The sequence below is a fragment of the Phoenix dactylifera genome, chromosome 18, assembly GCF_009389715.1.
Source record: "Phoenix dactylifera cultivar Barhee BC4 chromosome 18, palm_55x_up_171113_PBpolish2nd_filt_p, whole genome shotgun sequence".
NCBI classification, from domain to species: domain Eukaryota; kingdom Viridiplantae; phylum Streptophyta; class Magnoliopsida; order Arecales; family Arecaceae; genus Phoenix; species Phoenix dactylifera.
Window position 1 is genome coordinate 6,822,793 of NC_052409.1, and position 14,036 is coordinate 6,836,828.

The 14,036-nt window shown below is 37.5% G+C and overlaps 1 protein-coding gene across 2 annotated transcripts; it reads left to right on the forward strand.

Annotated features, from left to right (window-relative positions):
* Nucleotides 1-1,623: 1,623 nt before the first annotated feature.
* On the forward strand, nucleotides 1,624-11,745 carry LOC103710709 (vesicle-associated protein 1-1-like). 2 transcript variants are annotated; one of them, XR_003386386.2, is made up of 9 exons: nucleotides 1,624-1,859; nucleotides 2,000-2,070; nucleotides 2,225-2,306; nucleotides 2,437-2,552; nucleotides 2,672-2,839; nucleotides 2,948-2,989; nucleotides 3,237-3,332; nucleotides 10,413-10,490; nucleotides 11,366-11,745. XR_003386386.2 is itself a non-coding variant. In XM_008796582.4 (8 exons), the coding sequence occupies exons 1-8, from the start codon at nucleotides 1,808-1,810 to the stop codon at nucleotides 11,468-11,470; spliced, it is 714 nt and encodes a 237-aa protein (XP_008794804.1). In that variant the 5' UTR covers nucleotides 1,624-1,807; the 3' UTR covers nucleotides 11,471-11,745. The 2 variants fall into 2 exon arrangements, 1 of the variants encoding a protein (XP_008794804.1); XM_008796582.4 differs by lacking the exon at nucleotides 3,237-3,332.
* Nucleotides 11,746-14,036: the final 2,291 nt, after the last annotated feature.

The following is a 14,036-nucleotide window of genomic DNA, read 5'->3' on the forward strand; positions in this document are numbered from 1 at the left end:
GGATGCCTTGGTGAGATGAGGCAGAATGATGTGAAGCTCAGTGTGGTCAGATCAGCACATTAATTGATGCTTTCTGCAAACAAGGCAGGGTGCAGGTGGCTGCTAAGTTTTTATTTTATTATTTAACCGATGATCCGTATAATTTTAATATGAATAGATAAAAAAGATAAAAAAAACAATAAGTGCAGTGGACAATCCTCCCATTTCGAACTCAAAAAATATTTTTATAATAATTGACTACATATGAAGCGACTCAGTTAGTAACTATATTAGTCTCTTTGTAGATGTGCTTAGCTTGAAAAGCCACATCACCACAAATTATAGTCCTGATGGCTCGAATCAAGAGATGGTACTCATCCATGCCGTCAAGACTTCATTAGACCAAGTCAATAATCCTAGTCGAATCACAAGGCTGTCAAAGTTCTTCATGAACATGAGGGTGAGAGGGCTTATACATGGGAATTGTAAGGCCGGAATCTTAAACCTCGGTGCTGGCTGATCAAATGGTGGAGGAAGGGATGGAGTCCAACGTTGTGACTTGCACCGCTTTGGTGGATTGCCTTTGTCGAACCAGAAGAGGTTTTCGGAGCTATGGAAAGAAACTAGGGTTGCGACCAACCGTTGGTGCACACTGCCCTGATTCATCGGCATTTCTTGAATAGGATCATGGAGAAGGCAATCAATTTACTAATTGAAATGGAGGGAAAGAGGATTCGGTACCGACCATGTTCAGATTCTCAAAATAAACAATAATTTTTTTATCTCCAAAATAGATGACATAATAGCTCTCCAACATTGTACCATTTTAGAAGATGCAAAATATATACCCTTGAGGATCCAAACTAATACGACTCCAATAAACCTCAAAAAAAACTCTAAGTGAGAAACTATTGGTTCAGTAGTACAAGCTGATGCCATACTTGCTTGGCTTTTTCATTAATAGTCTCCACCCAAAGTTCATCCTGGTCATCCTCTCAAATGGTGCATCAGACTGAGCTATGTCATTGGTCTAAGCTATTTTTCTATGCAAACCACCATCAAAGCCTCATTGTTTCCCCACTACATAACCGGCACTTCTCATCTATTTTGTTGATGCAAAGCATCATCAGGTCTCATGACATCCGGCTCTAGTAAAACCTTGAGAGAAGTGTACCTGCTAAGGGTGCACATATTTGTAAAGATTCAAAAAAGTCGGAGCCTTGGTACAGATTGACTCTGTAAGGATTTATGCGGATGTGTGTTTAGTCCCACATCAATTATTTGTTAAGCATATCCATATAGAGCTATCCGAGCGTGGGGCATACGGTCTTCTGATTTAATCGACACCCGCGCATTTCGAACTCGGGATAACTCAGATAGAGTTCAAGCTTTTTTAGCACTAGACTACCATCTTGGTGGCAGCTGGAAACTTTTAGAACTGCCCTATCATGAGCTGAAACTTCCCAAAAATTTTCATTTTGGGATGGCAACAAATCTATGGCAGCTTTGCTGTAACTTGCATCATCGTCACCTGAAACATGACACAAATTCCAAGATACTTTTTCGCGCGCGCGCGATACACGTGACCTTTGCCATCTGGAGACCCGATCTAAAGATAGCAAATAAAAATGGGAGGGGAAAACTCTTGGCGTCGGATTCCATATTTCACCCCCACGGTCCCAGAAAATCCCCACTTCTGCTGTAAACGCGGATTCCCACGTCCCTCCGCTCCTCTTTTCCTCCTGATTCCTTCGCCTTCCTCTCTCTCTCTCTCTCTCTGCCCCTCTGCGGCGCCGAAAACCCAAAGCCAGCGATCGATCTCGAGATCATGAGCGCGGGCGAGCTGCTTGGCGTCGAGCCACTCGAGCTAAAATTCCCATGTAATATCTCTTCTCCTCTTCCCTTACTTATCGATTCATTCTCCAGAATTCTCGTCGATCCAAATATTTTCTAGGGTTTCGGTTATTTCTATGCTTTTTCTTGATTCTTTCGTGTGGTTGGTTTCGTTTGGTTCGGGCAGTCGAATTAAAGAAGCAGATCTCGTGCTCTCTTCAGCTATCCAACAAGACCGATGACTACGTCGCCTTTAAAGTATTCATCTCCAATCTCTGTCCTTGCAATCTATGAGAAATTTTGTAATCTTGAAGGCGGATTTTCCTGAAGCCCTAAAAAAAGGGAAAAAAGTTTCCTTTTGCCTTTTTTCTTTTCTTTTTGTACTTTTTGGGAAATGCTGTTCTTGTTTTAGGTCAAGACTACGAGCCCGAAGAAGTATTGTGTGCGACCGAACACTGGAATAGTCTTTCCTCGACAAACATGCGATGTCATCGGTATAGATTTCATTCAAAATTTGCTAAATTATCTTTTTTCTTGGAGAATTTTCAGTTTTATATATTTAATTGATTGTTGTCATCGTCATCCTTATCATTACTATTATTATTACTTTTTTTTTTGCTTCAGTTACTATGCAAGCACAGAGGGAGGCTCCTCCTGACATGCAATGTAAGGACAAGTTTCTTGTTCAGAGCGTTGTTGCAAGCCCTGGTGCTGCTGTGAAGGACATTACACCAGAAATGGTGCCCTCTCTCTCTCCTTGTTGTGCACTCTCTGAGACTAATTAATTAGAGACTAGAAATTGTGTGGTTTTTCTGGAATCCAATCTGGTTGTTGATGCATGGAATTTGGTGTTGTTTAGTTCTCTAAAGAGTCTGGTAATATGGTGGACGAGGTCAAATTGCGAGTCGTATACGTGTCACCACCTCAGCCGCCTTCACCAGTCCCTGAGGAATCCGAGGAGGGTTCATCACCTAGGCCTTCCGTATCAGACAATGCTAATATGACAACCAGAGAATATGTTTTTGCCGTGAGTTTTTGGAATCTTTGGGTTATAATTACATTTTGCTTGTTAAAAATTTTGTGCTTGTCTTCATAAAGAAGGGCAGTAATTCACTTGATTGTGTAATGGTTACAGGAATCAAGGGAGCAGATTGAGCCTCAAGAAAAATCTTCAGAGGTAAGATTTTGTAGAGCTTATTCTTAAAATACATATAAATCCATGGGTTTTTTGTTGGATTTTGAATCCTATAGGCCTGTTGGAACTTAGAAATTACTGCTTGTATTGAAACTTTGGACACAAACAAAGCAGGGATAGTTTTGGTCTTATTTGTTGGATTCCATCTGTTAATGTATGTTCTTGTTTTTGTTCTCTTTGGTTCTACTTGCATCCAGTTTAATCTGCATCTTCTTATTGCAACATACAGCTGCAAGGTTTAGAGCTTACGCTTTATCTCACAAACTATTATATGGCTATATGAAAAGATGAATGGAGTTCAATCAATTCATATGAGATAGTAAAGGTACTGTATTTAAAGTTATCTATGGTCATACATGCATATTTACATACACCAAGAATAATTTGGAATAGCGTACTGTTGGTGATGTCGTGTTGCGAACTGCGAAGATATGGATGGGTAGTGTCCTTCAAATGGAAGCCTTTTAGTTTTTTACTTTTATGCAGGTATCCATTTGTTTTGTTATCAGAATTTGAAGTCACTGCCCAATGCAGCAAATGCAGTTTATTTCAATTTATTGCTTAGAGTAGGTTAATAAATTCAAAAGCTGAATCTGTTACCGAGTGATGAAATCAACAGATTAATTAAACTTTCTACTAATCTAAGATCATTGGCTAACAAGTATTATCAACTAGATATATGATTTTTTTTTTTACCTTGAATCTGCAGCTTCAAGTCAACAACTTTTCACAAATAGTTTGTTGACTATTGGTACAAAGAGAAAACATAGCTATATGGCATTACATTCTTGTTCTAGCATGTAGTTATGTTATGTGAAGTGCTGTGTATCTGTTTTTCTGAAGTTGGAAAGTTGGTTTTTTAGTATGTTCGTGGTCTGGTTCTAAGAAAATGGTTGATGAGGATGGAACCAAGATTAAGTTCAATCACTGCATGGATTGAGTTTGATGTTCTCAAGGCCTATGTGGTCTATGTAGTTGATAATTCTTCTAGTTGTTTGGAGATCCATTATGTAGGGAGCTGATCTATTATGTCTAGGATTATTATTCATCGATGAAAATTGATGAGAATAATCTCAAATAAGTGTCGAACTTTGAACTAATGTCAGCGATTGGAAATAAAATCATATAGGCTAGTAAAGCTATAAGCTATATGACAAAAGATCAGAAACAGTAATTATAATAACTCAAGCAGTATCCTTTATGAAGTGGACAAACATGATAAGATTTTGATAAGGAACTAGTTTCATGAAACAGATTGGGAAATAAATGATCTTCTGGTTACCTGACTTTCTTTTGGAGGTTAGTTGATTGATAAGAAATATGAATGATCATCATGAGGATGTTTTGAAGAAACTGTATGACTAAATGTGAGAAAGCCTGTAATAGTGGTTTCAACTGGGAAAAATGAGTAGAAATGAAAACAATTTCTTTCTTTATAAAGGCTGAGAATGGGGGCAAAGGGGAAAAAACAAACCAAAACTTAAAGGTCCCATGTGGCATTGTTAGTATGAATGCAGAAAGGGGAAAGGACTCTATCACTAATTCCATTTTGTGAAGGTAGTGGTTTGAAATATTTGGAGGAAGGACTACATTATTTATCTATACCTTATGATTTGTAAGATATCAGGTTGTATCATAGTATGTCAATGCATTATGCTGTGAACTGGTGTAGGTACATGATGGCATGGGTTCATTTGGTTCTTAACTTGCTTTTTGTTACTTGTTTATTGATTGTACAGCTTGATTTTGCAGGTTGTTCATATTATCTCTTAGTATCTTTTGTGATTATGTGGGTTTCTTTTTTTTGTCTTAAATTTTGAGCCTCTAATTGTTTGTTTTATCAACTATTTTAATGCCAGAAGGATTGCGTGGCCAGAATATTGAGTTTGTCACCAGTTTCCCTGCAGCCGACTTCAATATATATATATATATATATATATATATATATATATATATATATATATATATATATATATATAAATTGTTCATAATTGACACACCTTGGGTCACATATTCTTTTTTTTAAAAAAAAATTATCTCTTAGAGGAAGCATGTTTCAATAAAAAGATTAAACAAAACTAAAGAATGAAAAAACTGTATTTCTAAATTAAATCATAGCCATCCATTTATAATAGACCGAGATCAAATTGCTCCATTTAGAGTGTCCAGCAATGTGCTGGCAGTGTTTTGTGCTTCGAAGGAGTCGAAAGCTGAGACAATGGACTCCTTAAATATAAAAAAAGGTGCACAGCCTCCCACCAACTACAGTTTCTCCCGTCCATTTTTTTCCTCATGCGCAGAACATATACTCTGATCTCGTCAAAGACAATGCTACTTCACTAGTAAAAGTAGCATGGATGCAAAGAGTAAAAGGAGTATTCTGTGCTGTTATTTTATTATGCTGGTATGTAGCTGGTGTTCTGCACGATACTATATGCCTTCTTGGCGTAAGTATGATAAATGATACTAAGATTCTTGACCAAATGCATGAACATGAAATGTAGTTATAAGGAGGGAACTCTCACTCTCTCATTAAATACTAGAGGAATCTTGCATGTTAAGATGTTGAAAATGAAGTTAGGCAATTTAAGTCTGTTTGAACTATGTACGCAAATTTCAGAGAATAACGACTATGAGACTAACATGATATCATGAGGCAAGGGATAGTCCTTGCTATCATAGTTATGTAAACTTTGAATATCTACTGTTGCTTGATGTTTCACATTTAGACTGTTCAGGTTGATATACTGGTGATGCTTAAGTCATATCATGCAATATTAGGCTATTAATCATTATTTAGATTTTAAAAGATAGAATCAAGGACTCCTATGACCTTTGTTTCTTTAGCCTGCCTTGCCAATTTGATTACTTGAAATCTTACATAAATTTATATATACAGTTCTGAGCCACATGTACATAAATATTTCTTATAAGAGGATACTTGCACCCATTTTTGTGCCTGATGATTTGGTTTGACTGGGTCATGATTCTGAATGTTGTAACAGAGTGGCATCTATGATGATACCTACGTGTCATTGGGAGGTATCAATTGCATGAAAGTCAAAATTATAGAATAGTTTAATTATATGATGAACACCTTGCTGCTATTAAAGGAAATTGAATAAGAGCTATATTCTCATAATATATGCTTCTATTAGTGATTTCATAACACCTTCAATGTGTGGCACCTCCTATTTCTCCAGCCATTTGTCACTTCCAATATTTCTTATGTCCCTCCTTTTTAATTATCCGTGACCAACTCCTCTGCTTTCTGCCCTCAAATGAATCTTTAATTTTTTTTTTGAAAAAACCTATGGCTGGTTTTTAATATATCAAGTATGGAATCTACCAAAAAATATATCAGTTATTGGAATTATGCTATTCAAATTCTTTATCGTTGCTCCTTTTATGGAGAATGCAGTTTATTTACTGCTGCACTTGAAATTGTTCTTGTTCTTTGGATCCTTGTCACTGGCTCTCCACTGGTTAGTGAATGCTGTTGCCTCTCATGTATATGGGGCTACAAAAAGCAACGGCAAGGACCTGTTGATCCAAATGTGATGGTAGTGCTAATGCAATGAGTTAAAGATTAGGGCTATTTGATGCATGTGTTGAACCAGCCTTTTAAGAATATATATCCAGGACACATTTCATAATGTAGAAATATAGTGTCTTTCTTACTCGTGCATTGAGGTTGTGAGGTTTCAAATTTATCTCACGGATTATGTATATTTTATAGATTAGTTCTTGATCCCAATTGATATTTTAGCTCTCTTTTATAAGATATATCTTGCTTATAGCCCTTCTTCAACTTCTACCTTTACATTCAAGAGATTCAGTATTTGAAGTCTTTAGCACACACATGTTGATGAATAATTAATATGCTACCTACTATGTAAAACTATATCTATAATTTAATATGCCAGAGCTAAGTGTTAGTGGAAGATTCCATCATACAGGTCATCCAAAGCCATAGATTGTCCATTGGATCAAGGACTCAAGAACTGGCGGGATGGCTCACGGGACACCATGATGGGGTACCTTCCCGAGTGTCGGGATAGGACTATCCATGCCATTGTCCCAGCATCCCGATCGGCACGTCTTGGGACATCCTCTATCCCAAAGGTCAGAACGGGGTGGGACATTCGTGTCCTGTTCCATAGAAAAATTAGGATAGCTCCATCCCACGGTATTTAAAATCTTGCATTGGTTTACTGGGTTTGTTTAATTTATATTGCTTATCAAGTACCTAGACTCTCCATGGATGGCTTAAAATCTCACAATCGAACCTGATGTTTGGAAATAATTAGACTTAGATTCCTAAAACCAATTCGATAAGCTCATAGAGTTGGGATTGGATATGGCCAATTCCGAACTACTAAACCCAACAAAAGTTTCTGTAACAAGTTACATGTGTCCTGTTTTTTATTAAAAAAAAGTTATGCACTAAGAGTCTAAGACATTTCATATTGGCTTACCATCTATCAAACAAAGAGAGAGAAAGAGGTAAAACTGAAGGTGAGGTTAGAGAGGTGAAAGAGATGGGGAGTTACTATGATTTGTCAAATGGTAACAGAGCTAGCGGGGGGAGGACGATGGGGAGAGAGAGGAAGGGAGGGAGAAGGAAGGAGCGAAGGAAGGGAGGGAGAAGGAAGGAACAAAGGAAGGGGGAGCCCTTCTTGGAAGGGGGTTGTGGTGGTCATCATTGCCAAATAGTTGAGGGACAAGTTAGGGGGTCAGCTTGGAGATAAGGGAGAATGAAGAAAAGGGGATTTTAGATTTGGGTTTTCCTATCATTTTCTATATCTTTATTTTGTATACAATTTGTTGCTTATAAATCAAAAACATCAAAATTTAAGATCATCAAAAGTCCATGTTGTTGAATGCTGTAGCTTCTGAGAATCATAAAAAAAAGAGCAGAATTTATTATAAATGCGGGCCTTCTATTTATAAATCTGGTAGTTTATGTCCATATGATTGTTTTATATTAAGATAATGCTCGAAAAAAAATATAAGAAATAAATTTCAAAGAAAATAAAAATTTTAGAAGATGTAACTGAGAATTCCTTAAAATCAAATCAAGAATTTTTGATGTGCCGGTACCGGGCCCCATACTGGTTGCTCGATGGCATTGGTCGGTACGGCCCCGCGCCGTGTTGTGCCGTGCCGGTCCTATGCCAACATAGTAGAGGTGGGAGGGAGGGAGAACGGGAGAGGGGAGGAGAGAGAGCGGGGGAGGGAGGAAGAGGGAGAGAAAGGAAGAGAGAGGCCAGCTGGGGCTGGCTGGCGGAAGCTGGAGAGCCTCCGCATGGAGGAGGCCAGGGAGCCGCAGAGGTGGGGCTCCGCCTCCAGTCCTCTGTTTCATTCAAAACAGGGGCTCGGAGGGAGGCCCTTTTATTTTTGCATTTTTTAATAAAAAAATAAGTGAAGTCGGCAATGGGTTTGTCCACTTTAACTTAAAATTCACAAAAATAAAAAGGGTCCCTCTAGGCTTCTGTTTCAAGCAAAACAGGGGATCGGAGGCAGAGTCCCACCTCCGTGCCACCCCGGCCTCCGCCGGCCGTCCCGGCCGGCCTCTCTCCTCCTTCCTCTCCCTCTTCCTCCCTTCCCCCCTCTCTCTCTCTCTCTTTCTCCTTTTTCTTCTCCCCCTCTGGTGATAGGATTTCGGTTTTGCCGGAACTGTTCCGGTCTGCCGCCAGTATGGCTTGGGACACTCCAAACCGGGCAGTTTGGGATGGTTGGCGGGTTCCGCCAACCATGATCTTAACATAACCTGCCAAACAAACGAGGACTGAAGTCAACCCTGTTGGCTTATCAAGTTGGGTTTGGATCACATATGATCCAACCTCAATATTATACCCGTTTGCAATGCTTATCCTATGTATATCAGTTACTAATATTTTCCATATGATCATTTTCCTACTGATGTTTTCAAAAAACTTTGAGTTATGTATATAATGTGAATATTTTGTGCCTATTGGTGTAAAATATGTGGAAAAATGAAAACTTATAAGAACTTTTTTCTACATGTTGGTGTAAGTTGAACGTCTTAGACAAGCAACATGTAAGTGGCTTTGCCTTTAAGATAAGATGTTGGATGGACATGTGCAAAAAGACTTGATCTGGTTCCATATAACCACTGGTTGCGGCAGTTCTACTCTTACCTGTTCATTTGTAATTCTATAGTATTCTACTGGTACATATATGGAGGTTTCAAGATATCTATGCTCTGTCAAACAAATGCAAGATCAATTTGCGAATAGAATAGGGTAACAAGTAAATGTTCAAATGAGGAAAGGAGAGATAATGGAACATATGGGACATCAAAGACTAGAGGAAAACCTTATGTAAATTGGTAGCAGTGATTTGCTGATGTTGTCTTTTATCTAAGCACGTTCTTCAGTGTTTTTGTAAGTAATTTAATGGTACTGGTGATTTGCTGATGTTTCTGTTTTATCCAAGCATATGTTCTTCAGTGTTTTGGTAAGTAATTTCTTGATATCCAGTCCATGTTTGTCTTGCATGTGCCTCTATCCTGATAGGACAAAACCAGATATTCCCTAAAGGAGTTGCAGGGGAATACCTGAGGGTGAGCCCTAACGCAACGGTAACGTTACTCCATTGTGACCTAGGTGTTACGGCTTTGAAACAGCCTTTTCACGTATGCATGCATGACCGGGGCTGCTGGTGGTAAGGCTGTGTACATTTGAGACACTCCCCAGACTCCGCAATGGTGGAGCCTCATGCATTGCGCTGCTTTTTTTTTTTTTTAGTTGTAGGGGAATACCTGGTTGCCCAATCTATGAACAAAAACAACTTTAAGGGTCAAACTTGATTTTTTTTTCAAAAGAGATATATTGAAGAATATTATATTTTTCTTAATGTAAATGACTCATCAAAATATAATGAAAGAAAAATAACAATAAAATAAAGGAGGTGTCAAACAATAGGCTCAGTTATATTTGTCTTTTGTTAAGAAACATGTGCTGAAGAATAATTGCAAAGGAGACAGTAGAGAGATAGACCACCTCAAGATTACTTATTTATATTAAAACACTTATTTCGCAATGGAACAACTTAGTTTCACGTATGTCTCGTAAAGTCATATAACAAAATGAGCTGCATATTTGCATGATTGCTTCTTGTCTCTTCATTTATTTTTTGCTTTTAGTATCTTTACTCTGTGACATGACATCCAGTTAGAACACATTCTCCCAACCAATTATGATTTGTGTATGACTTGATGACCTTGATCTTCAACGCAATTTAGTTTTCATGCAGTATATACGCAAGACTCGCAATATAATAACATTCTGGCTACTATCTAGTTTAGAGCACGCTCAGTCTTCTGCCCTGTTGTATAAAATTGTAAAATCATTTTTATTTTCTTGTATTTTATTTCCAGGCACCAGCTTTGATTTCAAGGTTGACTGAGGAGAAGAATGCTGCTATTCAACAGAACAATAAACTTCGAAAGGAGTTGGTAAGGAGCTATGTCATGAATTTTACTCTGGAAAACTGTTCTTGTCCTGTTTGATGACTAGACCATTTTTGGCCATATAGTGTGAGGCATGCTAATGAACTGAACTCATAAAGCATAAAATTGAAATCAATTTGACATGCTTATATATATATATATACGACAAAATAAATTAATGCAATTTTTCCTCTGATATTTTAGACAATATGTTTTATTTTGCTGAATACTTATACTGATGCTTCCATTCTGGCGATGGTTTCGAGTTTTCTAGGCTGCTTTCTTATTTGAGTTAACTAATAGCATCAGACATTATATTCTTTTTTATAGGGTCATTATCCACTCTAGTCACCTTCAGCTTTTTAAATCTTGCATCAAGTTAAAATCCATGCCACTAGGTTAGCAAGTTCCTTAAGAGAAACTGATGAAATGGTTATCAACATTACAATCTGCTTGGGAGCTTATAAGTATCAAATTTTAATAGGTAGGTCTCGATATCATTGCTGGACTGGTCTCGATGACCTGCCAAATGTGTCAATTCTTGGATGTCATAATTGAAATCGCAGATTGAAAACATTTTTTTCCTTCTTTGGAATAACCTAAGAATGAATGTCTTCCATGACTCTTCCATATTTGTTGTAAAAGATATTATGGAGATAAGTTAATGACATAAAGGACATAAAGGCAAGAAACAACATACATATTCTATTTTGCATATAGATAAATCTAAGATGGAAGTTGTTCTTGCAAAAGAACTGCAGTTGTATCTGCGCACTACTTTGCATGCCTCTTTTTTTTTTTTTAAAAAAAAATCTTTCTCTTGCCCTAGCTTTACCTGGTTATTTTAAAGTTGTTTTGTGGCTGTTTGTCAACATGTGTAGGAGCTTATGAGGCGCGAAGTCAGCAAACAGCGTGGTGGTTTCTCCTTCATGTTCGTGGTTATTATTGCCGTGCTTGGAATTCTTCTCGGCTATCTTGTGAAATAATTTCTCTAGGGCTTTTATCCTGTTGGCCATTCCTAACTTGGAAGGGAAATGAAATGAGAAGATCTGATTGTGTTCGGTGTTTGTAGAATTTAGAACGCACTGCCGAAAAGTTCATGGTTCAGCAATTCTCTGCTTGTAACTCAGTACATGTAATTCGTGATCTGCCGAGCCATTTCGAGTTACAATCTTTTGTAAGTTATGCTCTTTTTGCCATCTTGATTGGAGTAGCAAGGAATTCAGTGCTTCAAATTTCCAGAACATTATGCATCATCAAATTTCTTTCTTCATGGCGAAGCTGCAATTCCTTCTAGAGTCTACGTTGGATATTGCTATCTGCTTACCATCAAAACCATTCATGCACTCAAGCTGGAGATTCCTGTATTTTGACCTGAGCAACTTACAGACCGCAACTTGACAGTCTTAGTAATGAATAAATTTGATCAGTCTTAGCCCACATTCCAGGTTTTGTCGAAGAGAAATGCCATCATAAAGACATCTTTCACCGAAGGCCTGCCAAACCTCCGGGGAATCTAAGCGAACGGTCAAATTTTGACTCCAAGCGAACGGCAACAAGTAGCAATTCAGAATTTAAAAGGCACATAATATGGGGAATCTAAGCCTCCTATTCCTCTTCACTTGCTTGGCTTTTCCAATTTCTATTTTTTCCAAGAATTTGTTTTTCAAGTTTCTTTAATTCCTTTACTATTTATTCTTCTGATGTTTTGTTTTCCGTGGTTCCTGAGGCTAGGATAATAGAAGCTAGTCAAATTGTCAAATTTTCTATTTTGGTTGCTGAAATGAGGGATTAGCAGCTTGGGATTAGGATTCTTAACATTCAGAGGTTTTTATCTACTCCCTTCCATGGAACAAATGCCACTTACTTTCTTCACCAGCAATAAGGATTAAATGGATGCCTTTCCCTTCATCATTCTTAATTTTCACTCTTTCCTCTTAAGCAATAATGACAAATGTTCAGAAGAACACTACCAAAGAGCAAATAAACCAAGCAACAGTGATTCCAAATTCCCTACAAGTTGTCATCAATTGGAAAACTTTATTTAGAACAATCCCCTCCACCAATATAAACTGACTTCAGACCCCATTTGTTGTTGCAAACTCCACTGACGCTAACACAAAACTCTTAACAACAAGAGAGGAAATACAATGATAAAAAAAAGAGAGCGTATGCAGCACAAGGGGACATGCAATACTTCTACTGTGCTGGATTCTGCTCTTCTTTTAGCTTGCGGGAAACTTCGTCATGGTTCTTTGCCATCAGCATCATCCTTTTGGCAAACCTCTCTTTGGGGCATTCAAAGTTCCGGGCGACGAGTGCTCCGAAAGTGGCTCCTGCCAGGAAGGACAAGCAGTACTTCACAAGAGCCATCCGAGCTGCTACTCCTTGGCCTTCTTGTTCCTTTTGGTTGATGTGGAGCCTGAAGAACCCAAGAGGAGGTTTTTAAAGAGGAGGCAGGAGAGCCGGGATCAAGTAGCCTTTTCTTGATCCCTCCTCCAAGAAACTCAAAGTCAAACTAACTTCAGCTCCAAGTCACTGACTGAAAGATTATGTGGAGGACTTGGTCAACCGAGTTTACATGACAACACATATCTGTCAATCTATTTTTTTTTTTTAATTTTAAATCTGTTGAAAAAAAATGCTGCTTGAAAATATGCATAGTACAAAACTTTTTAGGGTTTTTAGAGATTAAACCACGTGCTCTTCTACTTTTAAAATTCACCATAAACTAAGTGTGAGATCACAAATAAAAACCATACAGAATCCACAATGCAAATGCTCTTTGCGCGGTAACAAGATGAAGGAGGGATTTTTATTTTGGTGTTTCTCTCTTTTGAAGCACTTAAAAATGGTGAAATTTTTTATAGTTAGAATTATTTAGAAAGTGAGAAGAAGGAATTATTCGATAGTTTTTTACGTCCTCATAACCACTCTTTCTCATGTTTGAATTTTAGATCGGACTAGCCCATCATGGGCAACCCAACCGGATTCAAAACCTAACAAAATTATTTCCTATTAAAATATTTAAATTGATAGTTTTAAGATGAAAGATAATATTATACTACGGTAGTAATTTTGATATCAATGCTTCAATTCTTTTCATTTTTTTTTATAAAAAATCTCACTTCTTCTAATATTGGTGAAGATCTTAATACTATTTGTTCTTAATTTTTTTAATTTCGAGCAAAGAGAAATTAAATCCAAGCTCATCAAGAAACCAGATATGCTCTTTCAAAATATTGATTAGTGGTGACTCCAAATATAGCTCTATTTGGTCATCAAAGTATTTATTTTCAAAATTTTATTTGAAATAATTATAATACAAGGAGACTCCCTTGGCTAATTATATTCGGATGAGACTCCAGTCCAGAATCCCTTCCCATTATTTTTTTAAAAATAAAAATAATATATTTAAAACGAGAAACTAATTAGCAGCAGCAGCAGCAGAAAAATATGCGGCCGCCCGTTCCCTTCCGGCGAATAGCTTTGGAAAAAAAAAAAAAGAAAAAAAAGGGAAAAAAAGACAAAGGTAAAAAGAAAAAGAAGAGC

Coding starts and splice junctions, on each gene's coding strand:
- LOC103710709 (XM_008796582.4), top strand. CDS start 1,808: ATGAGCGCGGGCGAGCTGCTTGGCGTCGAGCCACTCGAGCTAAAATTC. Junction 1,860..1,999: donor ACTCGAGCTAAAATTCCCAT/GTAATATCTCTT, acceptor TGGTTCGGGCAG/TCGAATTAAAGAAGCAGATC. Junction 2,840..2,947: donor CCAGAGAATATGTTTTTGCC/GTGAGTTTTTGG, acceptor TAATGGTTACAG/GAATCAAGGGAGCAGATTGA.